The sequence below is a fragment of the Taurulus bubalis genome, assembly GCF_910589615.1.
Source record: "Taurulus bubalis genome assembly, chromosome: 5".
NCBI lineage: Eukaryota > Metazoa > Chordata > Actinopteri > Perciformes > Cottidae > Taurulus > Taurulus bubalis.
Genome location: NC_136593.1, coordinates 28,475,323 through 28,497,208, shown reverse-complemented (window position 1 = coordinate 28,497,208; position 21,886 = coordinate 28,475,323). Strand labels below are relative to the sequence as shown.

Here is a 21,886-nt window from a genome sequence, read left to right as displayed (position 1 = left end):
TTCTCCTGCTCTGTTTGGTTCCTGCCTCGCTGGTTCAGTTGTATGTCAGATTATGAGATTATTAGAGTCACTTCCTAATATGCTGATGGTGGCGCACGGTATCCTGATGCCACTACACTCCCATCACTCATAAGTCAGTCTGCCAGGGCCTCGGTCGATCACATATATGGAGACGCTGCACATCCCATGGCATCGTTTAATAGGAGAGGAGTACAAACACACACCCTGCCCTCTCTTCTCTCCATACCTCGCTGGTGCAGAGGAATGAGCGTTGACCCAGCTGGCCGCCGCTTCAGACGAGCGCTGCTCTCTTGTGCTGTGTGTTTGCCTTGGTCTCGCTCAAAGGGACGAACCCCGCACACATCATCTGTTGCTGATTGTCAGCCAGCAGCCTCTGGTTTAAAAAGGTCTCGTGCTCATCACTCAGCGTTTCTTCAGCTTTCTCCTGTTATCCTTCATCCTTTCTGTCTGGCTGCCCTTCTCTCCGTGGGACGTTCAGCTCTTTCGACACATTACAACATAATATTGCAGTTGCGGTCCTGTGCTCTGTAGATCACATAAACACAGTTCCTCCATACGGGAAACAAACGCTCTCTAAAACAAGACACTGTGACTTACGCAGTTTAAAAACAAACACTCCTGGTTTTCCTCGTAATGTCCCAATGGATTTGGACGTTGCCAAACGTGCAGCGAGTGCCGCTCAGCCCGGATGAACCCGCAGAAACATACAGCCCGTCGATTACAGCTTCTAATTGTCATAATTTGGCAGGAATGTGGTTAGCGTGGGTGGGCCATATCATCTGGATAGCTTTGGGTGTCTACCAAGCCCCTCCCCCTCCTCCCCCCCCAGAGACCACCGCCATCGGTCGGGCCCATTGTGTTACTGTGGCCACAGGCCAAAACAGAGGCGGGGCATCTGTCCTCCACCTGGTCCAACCAGCTGCTCCGGCACTGCTATGGCATGCCTGCAGTGTGTGTGTGTGTGTGTGTGTGTGTAGAGTGGCATGCATATGTGCAGAGGAGTGTATTCCTGTGTGTTTGTGCTCATCGTCTGTCTCTACCTGTGACCCCGTGGTCACATTAGGCAGTGTAAAGTGGCCTATTAGCACTGGAGGTATTAATAGACTCTTTTTTTTTTAGTGCAGCGCCAAACTTGCAGTTCACAATTTAAAAAGCACAAGATGTATGCACCCATTTGGGCCCAGCGTCTGGAGAGCTGTATCCAGGGTTCAGTGTAATGGGTGAAAGGTGAATTAGCTCTGGGACAAACATCCGCTTCCTGGTTGTGTTTTCAGCGCTGCTCATTGGCCAAGAGACAGGAAGCGCTTTGACAGCGTCACCAACCTCCCGTCCCGTGAACAGGTCCTGCTGGACGGGACACCTGGAGGCCGACTGTGGAGGGACGATGCCTCCTGCCTGTGGCGGCGCTCAGGTCTGGACAGGCCTGTTGAGGGGCAGACCACATTCCTCACATTCCTCACATTCCTGCTCCCGTTAATCCGCATCGTTGTGTCGGCAGGAATCTGTGGTGTGCTTTCATGAAGCAGACGAGAAGAAATGAGGTTTAAATTGAGATCCAATCAGATCGTGAGCCGAGGCAGAAAGGGATGCGATACCTGTCTGTGTCTCGCATCACCTGGGACTCGACACACACCAGGAAATGGTCCCGGGCCTCATCTGCAAACACACTCTTTAGTTTTCAGTTCGGTCATCTCGTATATCATCAAGCTTATGAAGACCCTTTATGTCTCCTTCAGTAACACATGACCTGTTGACCTCAGGAGACGCTGACGTAGCCGAGACCAACTAACAACCCAGAAAGAGGAAGAAGGTTGCATGTTGAGCAATGGGAGTGTTTCTACCATTTCAAAATACGAAGAGGAGGCTAAGGTCAAAAAAATGTATCTTCCTCATTTTCCCTTTTCCATTGGTGTCAATTAATGAGTAATAAGCTTGTTAGGGATTAAATGGCACCCGGGACCGGGTCATGTGTGGGTGTGGGCACATCTGTTTAAATGTCACCGTGTGTGACGGGCATGGAGTCGTGTATAGTGTATTTTAATAGGCTCCAGCTATGGGTGGGCTCTTGCTCCTTTCTTTCTCTGGAGATGACTGTCTGAGCTCAGACTCTCTTTTCTCATTCTTCAGTTGTTTAATTGTTTTCACTTCAGACTGGACTGGACTTTATTCCTTTCCACTTTCTCTCCCTCTGTTAAACTCGCTCTCCCTCACAGACACACACCATTTCTCCCTCTCTGCCCAGTCCAGTCTGTTGGCTCTTAAATCAGTCATTCTCCTTGTATTTAGTCAGCAGCAGCCAAGACCGTCCCCGTGGACCATTACACACCGGGAGAGTGGAATGAGGGAGGGAGGGGAATGGGAACTGAGCCGAGAGATGGAGTGAGATATAAAAATGTAAAGAAGAGAAGAATGCTGAACGAGGAACACAGAGATGAAAGCCACACTGCTCCAACTCTCATTTGTGTTGCTCAGTGGCAGCCGCCCCACTTCTCCCTTTGCTCTCCTCCTCGGGCTCAGAGCTGGAGGCCCAAACACAAGCAGGGGACTTTCCTCTGGCTGCGCCCCAAAGAAGAGTCAGCAATCTGGGCAAGCTGGGTGGCTTCACCTGGGCATGGAGGGATGAAGGGATGTTGTGGAGAAGAACACTGGGGGACTTCCACTGAATTATACGAGTTATCGAGTGCATGTGTGCGCACAAAAAACATGTGTTGTTCATCAACACAATCTGCAAAGAGAATGAACAACAACATTCTGCAAACTTCGCTTTATGGAGTTCTGATTTTTCTGAAACTACCCGCCCTCTCTCCATGTCCATATTTGGTGCATCAATAACTTAAACCTCATCCATCAGCTCACCTCTCTCCTCAACTCCCAGCAGAAGGCATTACATTTCGCCGCATGCCAAGAAAAACAGAGTCCTGCCTCCTGGACAAACACAAACAGAGTCTAGCCGCGTTAAGCTAACAGCAGAACCCCCCAGACCTGCACAGCACACACTTCATCACCATCACATTCAAAAGAAAAGCACACATTTAGTTTTTCTCTCCAACCCAAAGTTCACTCCCCACACACTCTTTTTGTCCCTTCCTGGAACTAACTTGTAAGGTGGAACTGAGAGAGCACACACACACACACACACACACACACACACACACACACACACACACACACACACACACACACACACACAAATATATATTTATATATATATGAGTGTACATATTTATTCCTCTGTACCTCCCTGCTCTGAGTGTTATGAGGTTGCTATGCCAATGTCTTTCCAGTTCCCTCATGACACATGGAGTGTGTCGTGGATGAGGCGAGGCGGTTGTGTGTGTGTGTGTTTTAACACACAGAGGTATTAACAAACACAGCAACATACACAGAAACACAAAGTGGTTGTGGAGGCAGTAGAGGGTTGCATTGAAGGGCAGGATTAGGGCAGTCATGACAGGAATGTGCCTCCTCAACTCTTCTAAAGAAGAGACACACACACACACACACACACACACACACACACACACACACACACACACACACACACACACACACACACACACACACACACACACACACACACACCCCCCAACATCCCGTACCGCTCCCTAAATGTTGCACTTGTGACCTACTTACAGGCCTACAGCGGGTAACAGATACTGAAGGAGAGTTTGGTCACATGAGCTAAATTGAATAATCACGTATATGAAATGAATAGTTGGTTTGATGAGTTATTCCATTAAAGGCTACGCATTGATATGCTGACCTTTCAGGGAAGACTAAGCCAGAGTACAAACACAAAGCTCAGTATTCTGACTGACGAGCTGCCCCTGGCTCTGCAGCATGCTAGCCGTTAGCTCTGCAGCATGCTAGCCGTTAGCTCTGCAGCATGCTAGCCGTTAGCTCTCCAGCATGCTATCCCTTAGCTCTGCAGCATGCTAGCCGTTAGCTCTGCAGCGTGCTAGCCGCTAGCTCTGCAGCATGCTAGCCGTTAGCTCTGCAGCATGCTAGCCGTTAGCTCTGCAGCATGCTAGCCGTTAGCTCTCCAGCAGCAGCGCTCAGCCTTGCTTCCATTATTTCCAGTGGAAAATCCCCTGCAGCCCAAAATGCGTTTTCTTTATAGACCATAATTAAAAGAGTAGAACTGTTGACAGGATAAGCTGCAGCTATAAACAGGGCCGATTGGGACTGTTTGTATTGTATATTTAAAAAACATTTTCATTACTCTGGAAGCTAGACAACATTTTGGGAACATGTGCCTGGCAATACGTCCTCACTTTCTGATGGGATTGAGCTTCAAGTTATTAATCAAACCAAAATATCACACAACATTTTCAGTTGGCTTCAGCTTCTTAAATGAGACCCTTTACTGCTCATCTTTATCGTATGTAATTGTGTAAAAAACACAATCACTATTTATTGACATTTTATTGGCTAAATGAGAAGAAAAACAAAAAGTGAAGTTAAAGAAAAAACAGAGACGGCAGATAGTGGGTGGAACACTGGAGATACAGGACCACGTTCTAAATGGTACCATGCAACACACACACACACACACACACACACACACACACACACACACACACACACACACACACACACACACACACACACGGCCAACCGCTGCTGTAAATCTGTCAAAACCACGCCATAAAAGCTCATTTTAAACACCATCTGCATTCCTCATTCTTTACAACTGCCAGACATTATGTGTGTGTGTGTGTGTGTGTGTGTGTGTGTGTGTGTGTGTGTGTGTTCTGTCATTATTTTTCTCCCCATGAACTCTCCTCTCATTTAAGCCACCTATTGTTATACAGCAACCTTGTTCCTAATCTAAAACGTCTTCTGCGTCCCCACGCTGACGACGTTGTGGTTCTCTGCTTCCGCTGCTCATCTCGACTTTGTTTACTTGAACTTATCTCTTTCTGGTCTCTCGGACTTTGTTTTCATTTTTTCTCTCATGGGTGTCATGCGGTGTGTAAGAGTGTGTGTGTGTGTGTGTGTGTGTAAGAGCTGAGTCAGGTTTTTACTTTTTGTTTTTGGAAAGGCAGAAGAGGAAGAAAAAGGTGACGACACAAAGAAAAAGAGGAGGATTAAGGGGTGAAGGAAAGTTTCAAAACACAAATTAAGAAGAGAGGGAAGCAGTTTAAAGGAAGGAAGGCAGCAGGAGTGTGTGAAACAGAATGAACAGAGGAGATCATGAGAAAGAAAGAGGCGGGTGAAGGCTGGCATTGGTGGCCAAGAAGGGTTTGGCACGCATTACGCTGAGGTGTGGTTATGGCCTGGCTCCATTAGCCTCTTGTGTTACATCTATTAAAAACATCTGGACACACACACACACACACACACACACACTTACTGTACATGACGACACAATCAAAACACATCTTGACCGCCATAATTCTGGTGCTGTAAAATGGAAATCACTTATCTCTCCCTCCTCCCCTCCCTCCCTAAAATATGCTATTAGAGGCACCAGTGGCCATGTAATCACTCTGACTCTCCCACAGGAAGACACACACACACACACACACACACACACACACCTTAGTAATTACAACTGGAGATCAGGTGCTCCTCGCTGTAATCCCGGTGCGGGGCTGATCTAGTCGGGAAGCGGCGGCGGGTCAAGCGGCGCTGTAGCGTCCCGTCCACAGTGGGAGTGTGTTTACGTTCTTCATTTCTTCACGCTATTAATTGATGCATTTTTAATGCGACTGATTTAGATTTAACTCCGTACACACAATTGCGCGATCCGCATGAACACACTGCACGCGTGCATTCTGCTACACATGCAGAAAGACCCACTTTGTATGCACACGCACACACACACACACACACACCCTCCCCAACTCCTCTGCTCTGCACAAACACTCCGCTCCCCAGCCGATCTCTTACCCGTGTGTGTGTGTGTGTGTGTGTGTGTGTGTTCCACTCCTGGAGCCACATACACACTGCATAGAGTAGACGATAGCATCAGTCCCCCTCATTGCATTTAGCACTCTCCCCATCTTTGTTTAGTCTCCCACCTTCCTGTTTCTGATAAGGCGAGCAGCTTGTTAGCGTAGCTCTCGTTTTTCCTCACGCCTTGCATAGTTAGCACCGGTCCAAACGCGGCGGGGCCGCTGTGGGACTCCTGCCAGGCCGCTATTCTTCTGTGCAAGCACCCATAGCCGTATCAATATTACATCTAGCGCTAAAGCGTATGCACGTTACGTCTTTAACATAAATATCCTCTCGGCAGTCTTTGATGTAAATGTGTAATATTGTCTGGGTTGAGATATCCCATAAGGGATTTGTGTTGCGGCTCAATATAAGAGGAGGTCTTTACTCATTTGAATAGCGACACTAAAAAGGCATTCATTTGGAAACCCCTATCTCCAGTCTCATCTTATTGTATATGATTATGTTGTGGTGCAATTTCTTCCCCCGTTTGCAAGACAGCTGATAAAATCAGTCACAGTAAAGCCCTTCTCTCCATGCAGTGCTTTCCACACTCCTGTGTGTGTGTGTGTGTGTGTGTGTGTGTGTAGCTCCATGCAGATGATTGAGTTACTGTGATTTAGTGATGGTCGGAAGATGAAATGCCGCCGCCGCGCCGTGTCTAGCGACTCGCTGCGCACACTTATCTGACGACTGCGAGCGAAATGCATTTAATTTGGAGGGGAAAAAGGAGGGAGGAGGGAAAGGTGGAGACGAGGAAGGTGAAAAAACGGTTAGTACATGGGAGATGAATGAGAAGAGGAGAGCATGGGGGAAAGACACGGGTAGAGATGGAGGGATAGAGTGATGACGAGGTCGTTTAATTCCAGCGAGCATGAGGATTAAAAGGCCTTAACGGTGATGAATCGGTTTAATTTGCTCACTTTGTTTACCCTGTGTTGTGTGTATTATATGTATTATATACATATGGAGAATCATGCCACATGGGCTCTTTGTTCCCTTTCTCTCCTTTTTGTCTTCTCCTGCCTCCTCTTCCTCCACAGCCTGTTGTTAGGTGTGTGTGTGTGTGTGTGTGAGAGAGAATGTGACCTTTTGTAAGCTCTGCTGGTGAAAGGCCACGGGCTCACACATGAATAACCATGGTGTAGACATGTGGGTGAATACTGAAGCCAGTCAATAAGAGTCGGCATAGCGAGTAACCCGATATGACAGAACACACACGGCCGCACATCTCCCTCACCGACGGGCGCCTGAGGTCGGCTTCAGGGTCCGTGATGGCGGCCGACAGGTGCGGCTTCGTTCTGGAGTTCGTCACCTGTCTTGTGGAGAAACATTAGAAAGATAGAAATAGAGAATTGCCTTTTAATGGAGCTGTAATAATGAGAGTGAGCGCTTGATGAGCCATTATTCTGTGTGCTTGTGAGTGCAGGCACCTCCAAGGTGTGGACATTAGTGTCAGCTGTGTGTGGAAAAAGACCTCTCTTCACTCCCTCTTTTTTATTTATGCTATTGAGTGCTAGAGATGCACTGTTTGCAATCTTTCTGGCTGATTTTTAATTTTGGTCTTACCAGCCAATTTCGATTTTCTTTTGAGGGAGATCCCATGCTGGTGTCACTGGGATTACTGGCCAGTGCATCTGTATCGAGTGCGTATCCATAAACATAGAAGTAATCCTCCTCGTGGGCGCACCCTTTCAGAAGAATACACATGCGCTCCCGTTTCCCACCAATAAAGCGCCTTTACATTCAAATAAAAGAACAAAATGAATGAGTGCATCTGCTCTCCTTCCCAGGCCTTAAAATAACCCGCTCCAGACACACACTGTGTATTGATAGCAGCCCCACTGACATTCCACTGACACGCTGTGTGTGTGTGTGTGTGTATATAAAAATATATATGTGTGTGTGTGTGTGTGTGTTTGACTGCACGCCTCCTCCGTCATTGTCACCATAGCTCTTTGTCTGTCTTGGTGCTGTTGAGGGAGAAGCTGTCTGACCCACATATGGTACAGGTTTACTGTGTGTGTGTGTGTGTGTGTGTGTGTGTGTGTGTGTGTGTGTGTGTGTGTGTGTGTGTGTGTGTGTGTGTGTGTGTGTGTGTGTGTGAGAGAGAGAGAGAGAGCAAAGGCTCGAGTGCTCAGTGCTCGTGGTCCTGTCCTCTCTACAATAGGGTAACTGCATGTTCCGTGATGTTGCCGTTCCAGAACACTTGATGGATGTTTGCGTCGCGACAGGAAGTGAGTGATTCAGGCCTTTTTATCTGAGCGCCTCTGCTGCAGATAGAACACACAGCTAAAGACACGGTTACATGGCGCTGTCACTGGGCTGGATGTGATGCGTGTGTGACGTCATACGAGGCTATATACAGGGTTCTGGGAGGTCAAAGGGGAAGTTGTGCTTCTTCCTTTTGATCTTTAGCTGCACATTCCACTCTTCTTTATTCGATTAGATCAGAGTGTACACATTTCTCATTGAGTTGTAGATGTTTAAACGTCATTGTTTTGTCCACCTTGGCTTAAAAGCTGAAGTTTAAAGTTCATTCTTCACCTTTTTAAAAACAGCAGATCATCAATCAGAGGCTGATAGATATACAGCTGTTCTACATGCACATTAACAGCATTCACAACAGTACAGCTGAGGGATATATTCCAACACACAAGATCCCCCGGTGTCCACTCACACAAAGTATCACTACTTCATCACTTCACCACTTCATCACTCTTTCCCTCAGTCCAAGGACTCGAGGACCCTGCTTCCTTTCTTCTTCTGTTCAAGACCCTTCTGCTGCTTTTCCTCCTTTCTTATGTTCTGCAGAGGGCCCCTACACACACACACACACACACACACACACACACACACACACACACACACACACACACACACACACACACACACACACACCCAGGGGCCGCCCTCCACATCAAAGTCAGGAATGTTACCATTATGCACGGGGAGACCTACTTATGTTAAGTTAACCCTTCTATAAAGTCAGTGCGTGTGTGTTTGCGTGTGCGTTTCGACACGCTATGAGCGCGTCGCATGTGCTTTGTGTTCACACACACATCTCAAGACTGCTTTGAAATGTCAACGCCATTACCGGAGCCCTCTGCTCATGCTGGCGTGTGGAACACCTGGACCATTTCATTTAGTCCCGTTCCTTCAGCGGCTAATTCATTTCCTTCAAGTCTTTGAAGTTCCTACATCCTGCCTCCTCTCCTCTTGATTTCACTTCCCGTCTTTTATTTTAAGAAGAAGTTTGGTTCCTCACTCGTGTGAGCATGTTTCCTCCTCCTTGTTCCCTTCCATCCTTCCCTCTCTCACCCTCACACCACCAGCCTCCCATCACCAGAGAGCATCCTGGGAGTCTATCAGCTGACCGGCCTGTTGGCACTGATACAACACGGCAGGAGGGCATTTGGGGAGGAACGGCGGGTCTAGGGAGGTGTTAATGCACAGAGAACACATACAAAATAAATGGAGGAGGAGGGAGGAAGGAGGATGCTGAGTGATGAGAACGGCTCACTTCATACCAAGTGACTTGTTCCACTCGTTCACTGCATTGACCATCAGATGTCTGTGTTCAGCGCCGTGGGGTCACTTCCCCCAGAGAGCAGCGCTGTAGTGGAACACTGAAGCTTTTCACTTCCCAGTTACGTTGAGCTGAAAAACAACAATAACAATCCAGCAACACGTGCCGGTTTAGAGTCTGACATCAGAGCCTCTGAGACTGTAATTCCTCTTCTGCGATTCTTCTCATGTGTCCCCTCCTCTTCATCCTCCTCACATACACACACACACACATGCAGTACACGCATGTTAACATACACCTGTAAATGTATACATATTTCTATACTTCTACACTACAGGTGCTTGTAGGTAAATGTGTACACCGGCAGATATGATGCACAGGCATGCACGCGTACATGCACACACACACACACACACACACACGCGTGTGATTGTACACACATAGTTGTACACGTCTAGAGAAGCTCTTAACCCTCCTAAACACACAGCTCGCCCTGCTAACCGTATTATTAGATTCTAGTGGTTGGTTCCAGGCAGCGAGGCTCGGTTTGATTCAATTAGACGTCCATCCCTCCATCCCTCCATCCATGCATCCATCCCTCCATCCCTCCCTCCCTCCCTCCCTCCATCCATCCATCCATCCATCTGTGCCTGTGGAATAAATGGATTTGGGACAATTTATTACTTGTTGTTTTCACACGCCGCCCACGCTCTCTGGCTCCACTCTGCTCTGTTCTCTCTTTCTCACCTCTCTCACTCCCAACACTTTTAAGAAAAAAACAAAGTATTTTTATTTTTTACATGAGCACTATATATGAACTGCATCCTCAGAGAACAGGAGCGTCCAGGGAGAGAAGGGAACGACAGAGTGAAACAAAGCTGGGAGGGAGAATGATGTCAGCAGGGAGGAAGCTGCTTCAACCGCCGCCAGCCGTTTGAGCCGGTGTTCCTGAAGTGAAGCTGGAACCTCTGACAGAAGCTGTGAAGAGACAGTTGTTTGTACATTTGGGATTCTGCAGGCTGGACGACGCTCAAAGAGACGAGCAGATGGATGCACACAGCAGATAGGAAGCCCGACTTTTATTCTCTATTATTGTGTGTGCAGAACCAGTCTGGGCGGGATGGTCATTAGCCAGTGGACTGGACTTCCCAGAGATAGATGTGGCTGCCAACTCAAATGGCTCTTTTTCTGTGTGTGTGTGTGTGTGTGTGTGAGAGAGAAAATGATGCTGAGCCCACAGCATGTAAACCTATTCTCTCACTTTTGTGTGTCAGCCATCATTTTTCCTTATTCCGGTCGCCTGTGTTTCAAACTCCAGTCGTGTGTGTTGCTGCTCATTCAGATGCGAGCCATCGTGAATGAAATGTATCCTTTGTTTACAAACCCATTATCTAGATAATAACATCCATATTTCCTCTCTTCTCCGGTGCTTCATCACAGCCTCATGAGCTCTCTCTCTCTCTCTCTCTCTCTCTCTCTCTCTGGCACTAACACAGGCACTGAGAGATAATGGTATTCTTTTGGTGAGATTGTAAATACATTCTTTCATCGCAGTGTGTGTGTGTGTGTGTGTGTGTGTGTGTGTGTGTGTGTGCGCTCAGCGTCTACGTGTGTAACCTGTTTCTTTGTGTGTGCGTGTGCATATCCATCAAAACACATATTATCCTATATATGCATATCCGTCATCGTCTGTTTTCGTCTTATCATTTTTCATCTTTCTGAGTGTGAACCCGGGTGTGTGTGTGTGTGTGTGTGTGTGTGTGTGTGTGTGTGTGTGTGTGTGTGTGTCTTGCTGGTCGCTGTGCTGATAGCAGTGTGAGTCGTAATGGAGAGCCCATGCTTCCCTCCTGCACTTTTCATTTGCTGCTGAGATGACTTTGGCTCACCGCCATCCCCAGCCAGCCAATCTCCTATCTTGTATCTGCACCATTACTTTCCATATCTGGGCAAATTATTCGCCAAAGCTCAAAATGAGAGAGAGTGTGTGTGTGTGTGCACTTAGATTTGTCTACAGGTGCATTGGATGATTAGGTTTTCATTGAAATCCAAAGATAGTGCCTCACTGTTATTCTGTCTGGGCTTCAAACAGGAAAACAATGTTTTCATACGCACTACTTTCTGAAATCATTTCCGTTTCATAAATGTTTTCATTAGTTCCTCCCAGGTGCTGAATAAAGGTGTGTTTCCCCGCTACAGTCGTATTAACATCATTACCCAGTCAATGTGTGTTTCCATGCACATGCCCCTGTAATCACGTCTGTTCACAATAATCATACTTATCAATACTGCCGTTAACAAAGCCTTTCAATTAAGCCTCTGCACGGCTCAGGAACACAGGCGCTTTCAACCTTCTCCAGAAATGTTGATAGTTTCACACTAATAATAACCACCTGTGACTGCTGGAGAACATGCAGCCTCCAGCTGGAGACACACACACAATGTGAGGTACGTCTGTGGAAGGTCATGAGTTCTCACGTTCCTCTTTGAAAGCCTCCATCGTGAACGTCTTACTGTAAAGCAGCACCCATTGCAAATATAATGCAATACTGCCTGACCAAACCAAACAAAGTATTTGGTGTGTAATCGTAGTTCTACTTGTATCCGATGATTTGCACTTGTATAAGTCCGTAAGTGGGAGCTTCATTCGTGTGTTTCTCACCGTCCTCTTTGATGTTCCTCTGCAGATCTTGGTGAACTCTGTGAGTCCCAGCCGTCCCGCGGTGCTCTACGAGAAGGTGACGGTCAGCGAGGCAGGAAGCCCGCTGCTGAGAGACATGCTGTTCAGCCCGGACCTGCAGCACCTCTACACGCTCACTGACAAGCAGGTGAGCTCAGTCTGTTAGCACAGACCTGCAGCACCTCTACACGCTCACTGACAAGCAGGTGAGCTCAGTGGCGGAGACCCACGCAGGAATATGCTCATATCACATCACATGCACACTCAAAACTCCACATTGTGCATCTCTGTGTGCAGCTGTGGTGATTACAAAACAACGTTCTGAAGGCCTAACACACACAGTATGTGTTCTGCAGGGTGTAATGATGGGTGTGTGTATGCGGCTGTCATTAGCCTCCATATCCACTCCAGCTCCGACCTCATGGCCGGGCTAACAATGCCTTGTTAACTCGTATGGCTCCAGTTAGGTATTTTATTTGAGTGGATGCACACGCACACCCACACCCACACACACACGCACACACACACGTCATTCTATTGTATTGCATGTTGCAACAGTCTGGTACCAACTGTTCAGAGCAGACCTCACCCTCTTCAGCTATTAGTTCCTGTACATCATAAATCTCCTAACCACTGTACACACACACACACACACACACACACACACACACACACACACACACACACACACACACACACACACACACACACACACACACACAGTGCCACCATGACGGTTTGCTAATAATCAAGACATTACACACAGACATACAGGGAGTGTTATAGGTCACATGTGGTGTGTGCGTGTGTGTGTGTGCGTGTGTGTGTGTGTGTGTGTGTGTGTGTGTGTGTGTGTGTGTGTGTGTGTGTGTGTGTGTGTGTGTGTGTGTGTGTGTGTGCGCGCCCGCGGTCATTACCAGCTCCACCGCTGGTGAGGGCCGTGTCTACTTTGATGGTGAGTTAGGTGGGGGAGGGGATCTGTGTCGCTCCCCAGGCCCAGCTGCTCCCTGGTTTCTGTCTCATTAGTGCGGTGAGTGAAGGAAGCGGAGAAGGAAAGTGAGGTCGTACACGATGCAAATATGTCTGGATTTAATAGATCTAAAATGGGAAAAGATTGCTTGATTTAAAATGAGATCTTCTTCACCCTTTCCCTGCTTTTTGTGTGTGTGCCAAAGGCCAGTGGTCCATCAGTGGAGCAGTAATTAAATGTGTAATCTGTGATAAACTCTGTATTCCAAATCAAGTACTGTTGATGATGGACCTGGGTATTGTTTGAAAGTATTCAATGTCGGTACTGATATGACATCACTATTAAAACTAAGTACCCTTCAGTCTGTGATTGTGTAAAGATGTCTGAACACAAAGCATGCAGGAACTTTATCAGAATGAAATGCTCTGAAACCAGAAAAGTAGAGGTCAACAAATATGTGATCAAAGAATAAGTCATTTGAGTATTAAATTCCAGGTTTTGGTATTGAGGACACACACACACACACACACACACACACACACACACACACACACACACACACCTTTTCCTCTCCCACAGTGCCAGTAGATGCTGTGTATACGTCCTGCTTCACTCGTCAGCATATTGTCGCTTCACTTCTGTAAAATGAAGTCTTGGATCTTAACCCTCTGGAGTCGGGGGTCATTTTCTCGATTTTACATCATTTCTTAAATTCACCTTTTTAAAGTCACTTGCATATGACACGTACCCATGTGTTTTACATCAAACATGGCAGAACAATCTCAGCTCTCTATGTAATGAGGCACCAAGTGTAAAGAGATAATATGGCCCTATAGCTGACATTCTTCATATCTCTTGTGAAAACATAACTTTTCTCATGTGGACGAACTGTGGAATATATGAATCAGAAATATCACAGAAAATAATATCCACACAATTAAATATTAATGATCTGCACTGGACCTCAGTTCCCAGGACAGTGTCATCTTTTTGAATGAGTCAGTCCCCATAAGGCGATGGTTGCCCCTGGAGACGCATCGGCACACGGCTTCAGCGATCCAGAGGAGTCAGGGGGACAGTTGGAAGTAGCGTTAGCGGCTAACGCTAGCACCACACGCCACGTTCTTTAATTAGTAGAGAGGTTTGAAGTGCCACTGGCATATATTTCTAATGCAACGGAGAGTTTTATAGGCAGCTAGCGTGACGCACGTGTAGACTTCAGGCAGCGGGACAGGAGCACATGTGGAGGTGGACACACACACACACACACACACACACACACACACACACACACACACACACACACACACACACACACACACACACACACACACACCTCCATCTCTGTGTGTTTGATCCCCATTAATGGTTAGCAGGCTTGGGTTAAGCAGGAGTGGGAGGGGGCTGCGGTTGCCAGACCTTCTCTCTAAACCCCCTCTCCAGCACTAATGACTGGAGGGGGCAATTCCCTCCTCTCGCCCTCCGTCCTACCCTCATCTTTATCCCTCTGCCCTCCATCTATCCCGCCATGCCCCCCCATCCCTACTTTTGTAAATCCATGCCTCGGCTGCCACACACACACTCACACACTCTCACACACACACACTCACACATGCTCCCATGTTTCCATCTAAGCCCAAATTGAGTCCTCCCCTCTCAACTGCCTTTTACTGATCCCATTCCCATGTTTTTAATGATCTCTCACTATCGCTACTATTCTCCCCCATTGCTCTCTCTCTCTCTCTCTCTCTCTCTCTCTCTCTCTCTCTCTCTCTCTCTCTCTCTCTCTCTCTCTCTCTCTCTCTCACTCACTCCATATCCCTCTCCCTCTCAAAAATCATGGAATTGATGGTTGTAGGAGGCTGGTTTTGAGACACACACACACACACACACACACACACACACACACACACACACACACACACACACACACACACACACACATTCCATGACGAATGCAACCTGGCTCCCTTTTTCAAATGAGATACATAAACACATAGTCCTGCTCTCATGCCGCGTGTGTGTGTGTGTGTGTGTGTGTGTGTGTGTGTAGCCGGTGGCCTGCGGGGGTTCCTCAGACAAGCCAAGCACATTAAGGTGTCACTGGACATATCCACTGATGCGTAGCCTACGACGAGTCCTCCCTTCCTGTCTCTCGCTCTCTCTCTCACACACACACACACACACACGCTCACACACACACACATACACACACACACACACACACACACACACAGAAATGCAGGACCAGGCGGTGAGTCAGAGTTAGGGCTGAGGCCCAGTGATTTATGACTTGCTCTGTTCCAGCTATATTCATCACTGTCATTATTATCAATGGAGGATATGACAGCAGGAGCGGTGTGTGTGTGTGTGTGTGTGTGTGTGTGTGTGTGTGTGTGTGTGTGTGATTTCAGCTAGTGTTGTGTATGTTTGTCTGTTGTTTGGTTGTGTGCTTGTATGGGTTCATCACATTTGCACAACAAGTAAAGATCTGCACCAGTTGACTTTTTTTTTTTTTTAAATCTGGACATTATTGATAAGGATCCATTCACTCACCCCCGACATACACACACTCTTACACACACACATACACGCACTCACACACACACTGCCCCCGTCATATCTCATACTGTGTTCCTGCGGTGTAATGAGTCAGAGTAGAAACTTTAAGTCCTGTTTGTTGGCTAAAATGTGAAAACTTTACGGAGGACAATGTCAGTCTTTGACTTTACTGAACACTTTTTGAAGCGCTGTGGGAAATCACGGCACGGCGCCTCGGCTCAGCGGAGACTTTCCATCATCAAATCATTCCCTTTTCAGTTTGGTCGCCAGCAAGGTAGAAAGGATGTGTTGCTACAGCTGCCACGCTTGCTGTCTTTGTACTTGTACTCAGCCTCAGTGTCAAACACACACGGACACGCACATCCGCGTGTCTTTGATGATGGCAGCCATGCATATGATAGCGGTGTGGAAAGCGGTGCCGGCTATTTGCTGAAAACATGAATATGCATGGCCTCGTCGCTGGAAACAGACGGAAGGGACTTGGAGGGCTTAATAAAGTGGAGGGAGATGGTGCATTATGGGTATGCATGAGACAACCTTTGTTCAGGTGTCAAGCGCGTGTGTGTGTGTGTGTGTGTGTGTGTGTGTGTGTGTGTGTGTGTGTGTGTGTGTGTGTGTGTGTGTGTATGCATGTGTGTGTATGCATGTGTGTGTGTGTGTGTGAGAGAGAGCACATAAAATCACATGTTGTACCTGTGATGGTTCATGTGCTCGTACATTGGATTCAACCACATTTGCATGCCTGTGTGTGTGTGTGTGTGTGTGTGTGTGTGTGTGTGTGTGTGTGTGTGTGTGTGTGTGTGTGTGTGTGTGTGTGTGTGTGTGTGCTATCATCATTGTCTGACTCTCCATTCAGAGTCTGAAAGAGATTTCCCCCTCCACATTTCAACAAGAATCTCATCCCTCCGAGGAATCTGTATGCACACACACACACACACACACACACACGCACGTGCGCACAAAGTTCTCGTGCCGTTCCCAAGATGTTGGTTTGAGTCCCTTCAACCACAAACAATGGTCTGCATTGTGTTGTTGAATTTCTCAACAAGTAATATCTTACCCATAGGGTTTCGTCAGACATCAATCCTGTGTGTGTGTGTGTGTGTGTGTGTGTGTGTGTGTGTGTGTGTGTGTGTGTGTGTGTGTGTGTGTGTGTGTGTGTGTGTGTCGTTCTGTTTACATTCACATATTACTGGTTCGCTGCCAATCTCGTTAGCAAACACATTAACACAGACTGACATCAACACACACAATAAGCAGCTGGTTGTATCAATCAAGACTGACATTTTAGTGAACTGGATACAGCTAATCAGTCAGTTTTAAGTAGCTCAAAGATTAATTTTCCATAATTTATCAAACTCTGGCTGACTGAGGAACTACCGAAGTTAACAAGAGCGTAATGCGGCGTCTAAACATCAGCGATGGTTGGCTGTCACCTTGTTTTATCTCTGGGATCGCACGTGCAGTGTGCAGGAAATGTGATTTGCATTAAATGCTTCAACAGATTGAGGAGGAGGAGTTTTTTCTTCTTCTTTTTTTTTGATTGATTGTTTATTTTTCTTCAGCTACTGAGCGTCCGACCTGCTCATTTAGATTCACGAGCACGGCTCCGGCATCATCTCTTCCACTCACCTGCTTGACAGAGTAAAGCTTGAATGAGTACTTGCGTGTCCTACACACACACACACACACACACACACACACACACACACACGCACACACACTTTGAGCTCGGCGGTGGTCATTGTTATGTAAATGTTAATAGACCGGGTGCAGCGAGGCGGCGCGCAGTGACTAAGACAGAGAAGTGGAGGTATGACAGTCAATTACAAGAGTTCAAACCATTCCAGCACCTTCCTCACACGGGACGGAGACACTCACACACACACACACACACACACTCACACACACACACACACACACACACACTCACACACACAGAATACACAATGCTGTTACTCGTGCATTAGTTCACACACGGTGTCCAGCCAATGTCTGAACTGTCAGTTCGCTCCTGCATTGACTGAGTTTGTAAAAGCAGTGAGAAAATAATCTCTAATTAATTATTAATTGCAGTCTTTTCTGTGACGTAATGAAAGAAGGGAAAAGTGATGCTAATTCCTTCTCACAGTGGCAGATGTGTGAGGAGACTAAGCGAGATCCCGTCATTAGCCATGGAGGAATGGTTTCCATGTCTCCTAATGGCTCCACTTCTCTTTCTCTTTCTCTTAATTGTATTTCCTTTTCTCTCCCTTCCTTCTTTCCTCTCCTATCCGTGTCTCTTGTGGGTTTTTCCCCTTAAAAAAGAAGAGAAAAGCACGTACTTGATTGAATGCGTGCGTGCCTCATCAGAAAAGTGTGCTCAGACACTTGTCTTTGGCGTGATGCTATCAGTCCTAATGGAAGTCTAGCTGTCACTAGATAGCTCTGTCTTTCTCTCATCTCTCTCCGTTTTACTCCGCCGTCTTTTCCCAAAGGATGGAGCGATGCAGCAGACTGATAGGGTTAGAAAAGAGGGCGAGATGGATGGGGAGGTTAATGGTTTCTCTGTCCCACCGGCTCCCCCTCCTCCTCTTTCTTCTCAATCATTATCAATCGGCTCGTGCAATTGGTCCTCCTGTTGCTCGACAGTGATTGGGGCGGGAAGACGAGGCCGTGACTGATTGTCATTGGACGAGGCCAATCACAAGCTGGCGTGGCACCCGAGTGGCACGTGGCTGAGCTCCGTCCCGAGCCGGGACAGCAGCCGCTCATGCACGACGGCTCAGGGAACCGCTTTGAATTGAAGTCACTTTTCTTTTCAAGCCTATGCACAGCAGGCCTCTTCAGACATAGTCATACGTATCAAATGGAGAAAAAACACATTTTCTTCCAGTCACCGTCTGAAAAAAGCAAAATGAACACACGTGAGACTTACAATAGTGGAAAGACAGTTTCACATCATAAGTCATTATTTTATTTATGTATGAATTAACTCGTGAAAACCCCAAGGTGTCCTCCTCAAAGTGTACTTACATTTCCTCATGGGAAGCCTGCTTTACAAACTGGACGCATGCAGCTTGAAAGACCGAGGATGCTGTTTAGTTGCATTCTGGGTAATGTAGGCTCCAGCATGTTTCAAGCTTGATCCATAATAGAGACTAAAAGTCAGGACTCTTCCTCTGCGGCATCAATGTGGAGCGATAATAAATACCACTTGAACGGTCCTCCTTATTGATTAGTTGACTAATTGTTCCAGCACTAACAATAACCTCCAGGGCCGAGCGACTGTCTTCAAACACGCTTGTATGGATTAGTTTTGAAACAAGCATTGAAATGGGCTTTGTTAAAATACACATTTAATTCTCTCAGTTGCAAATAACTCACTGCCATGTTTCAGAAAGCTCCTGTAAAAACTTTGTCAGTGATTGTGAATGAAAGCATAACATTAGCACAGCGGTGCAGAGTTGGTTTATTCCGCTCCTGAGAGCAGCAGCTCTCCTTCCTCGTGGAAATGCTGGTGGCTCGCCTGGCGCTGCTAATGGAAATGCCAGCTGTGTGGCTCCTCACTCCTCACCAAGTCCATTTACTAAAGTGACAGAGTCATTTACCAGGCCGCCGGCCTCTCCCATCCTCACTTAATTAGAAGACCCCTAGGCCTGTCTACCTCACATTTACCTCTTTCTCTCTCTCTTTGTTCCAAGTCTTTGTTTTCTGCACTTTTTCAATCTCTGTCTCCTCCTTTGTCTCTGTCTTAGTTTTCCTCATTCTACTTTCTCTCTCTTTCACGAGGGACACGGCACAATGGACAACACAAAGGGGGAGAAAGTCTATTGACTTATAGTTTAAGATTAGCTTTCTTTGGAGGAGTTAATGGGACGTCCATGTGATGACTGATGAGGTCTCTAGTCTTTATTTTCCACTTTCTTTTGGACTCTGGAGGTTTTCTCTTGATGTTGTTTGTCCTGACTTGTTGCTCTATTTTTCACTTTTCCTTTTCTCTCTAGTATTGTTGGAAAAGATTCAATTTTTTTTTTCCAGATCATATTACTTCAGCAATTCAGCATATACATTATGAAGGACAAGGAGACATATTGTGTTATTTTTACAGAGGTTGTGTGAATGCTTTTCAAAAGTTTTACTTCAATTTATTTGAAGGTGCTTCTATTTTAGTGTGTGTGTGTGTGTGTGTGTGTGTGTGCTGTATATATGTTGTCTGCTAAAAAAGGAGAATTTGAGTCGTCGTCTTTATTGGCCTTGATCTCCCGATATGAGCTCACACAAAGGACAAATGAAGAAGCCGTTTGATCTGCCTCTTGTTTTCACCGGGATGGAGTGGAGAAGAAGAGATCAAAACAGTATTTCAGAAGAGGAAAAACAATGCGGATGAATAATTGAGCCCAGCGCAGGAGAAAGAGGATAGAAAAGATGAATTGAAGAGGCGAAAGAGAAGGAGCGCTCATTGGGGGGAGAACAACACAGTGGGAGAGAGATGAAGATAGCGAGGGCAGCGGGAGCAAAGCATACTGCAGGGAGCGAGGTTTGAGAAAACAAGAGATTACAGCTGTCACAGGGGGCACCATTTTCTTTCTCTCTCACAAAAAGATCTAATTCACTAAAACAGGTCTGCATCAAACTATTTGAGTTGCCCGCAATGGCCACATCTGTCAATAACATCTCTACAGTGTCACAGCAATTTAGCATTAGGGCGGCAGTCAGCAAATTGAATGTGATGGAAGACAATGATGTGATTGTTGTTTCCCAGTTTTCATTTCTCCCACCACCCAACCTTTACCCTCCCTCCCTCTCTCCCCGTACTCCAGCCTCTCTGAGTCCTGTTTGCTTTGCCGCTTATCTCCGATCGGTCAACACATCGAGCTGCGAGCCGCTCATTGATCTCCTGAGCTCCTTACAATCCAGTCAATGCACACATGCTAACCCAGCCTGTGATGCAACACAGGGACTCTCCCAGTGGAAGAGCCAACACTCACACAGAGGTCCTGTTGAGAGACATGCTTCTGTCTGCAGGGATCGCCCGACCACGACTGGGGAGAACTACCGTTTCTAGTGAAGGACTGGGTGTAGGACTGGGTGTAGGACTGGGTGAAGGACTGGGTGTAGGACTGGGTGTAGGACTGGGTGTAGGACTGGGTGAAGGACTGGGTGTAGGACTGGGTGAAGGACTGAGTGTAGGACTGGGTGTAGGACTGGGTGTAGGACTGGGTGTAATGACTGGGTGTAGGACTGGGTGAAGGACTGGGTGTAGGACTGGGTGTAGGACTGGGTGTAGGACTGGGTGTAATGACTGGGTGTAGGACTGGGTGTAGGACTGGGTGTAATGACTGGGTGTAGGACTGGGTGTAATGACTGAGTGTAGGACTGGGTGTAGGACTGGGTGTAATGACTGAGTGTAGGACTGGGTGTAATGACTGGGTGTAGGACTGAGTGTAATGACTGGGTGTAGGACTGGGTGTAGGACTGGGTGTAGGACTGGGTGTAGGACTGGGTGTAATGACTGGGTGTAGGACTGGGTGTAGGACTGGGTGTAATGACTGAGTGTAGGACTGGGTGAAGGACTGGGTGTAGGACTGGGTGAAGGACTGGGTGTAGGACTGGGTGTAGGACTGGGTGTAATGACTGGGTGTAGGACTGGGTGTAGGACTGGGTGTAATGACTGGGTGTAGGACTGGGTGTAGGACTGGGTGTAATGACTGAGTGTAGGACTGGGTGAAGGACTGGGTGTAGGACTGGGTGAAGGACTGGGTGTAGGACTGGGTGTAGGACTGGGTGTAATGACTGGGTGTAGGACTGGGTGTAGGACTGGGTGTAATGACTGAGTGTAGGACTGGGTGAAGGACTGGGTGTAGGACTGGGTGTAGGACTGGGTGTAATGACTGGGTGTAGGACTGGGTGAAGGACTGGGTGTAGGACTGGGTGTAATGACTGGGTGAAGGACTGGGTGTAGGACTGGGTGTAGGACTGGGTGTAATGACTGAGTGTAGGACTGGGTGTAGGACTGGGTGTAGGACTGGGTGTAGGACTGGGTGAAGGACTGGGTGTAGGACTGGGTGAAGGACTGGGTGTAGGACTGGGTGTAATGACTGGGTGAAGGACTGGGTGAAGGACTGGGTGTAATGACTGGGTGTAAGGACTGGGTGTAGGACTGGGTGAAGGACTGGGTGTAGGACTGGGTGTAATGACTGGGTGT

At 47.3% G+C, this 21,886-nt stretch overlaps 1 protein-coding gene across 1 annotated transcript in view; it reads left to right on the top strand.

Annotated features, from left to right (window-relative positions):
• Window positions 1-21,886, top strand: part of plxna1b (plexin A1b) — a gene marked incomplete at its 5' end in the record, with an annotated part of 141,134 nt that overhangs the window by 32,171 nt on the left and 87,077 nt on the right. The window contains one exon of the mRNA XM_079218930.1: window positions 12,175-12,315. Within this exon, the coding sequence (XP_079075056.1) occupies window positions 12,175-12,315 (141 nt within the window). The remainder of the gene's footprint in view (window positions 1-12,174; window positions 12,316-21,886) is intronic.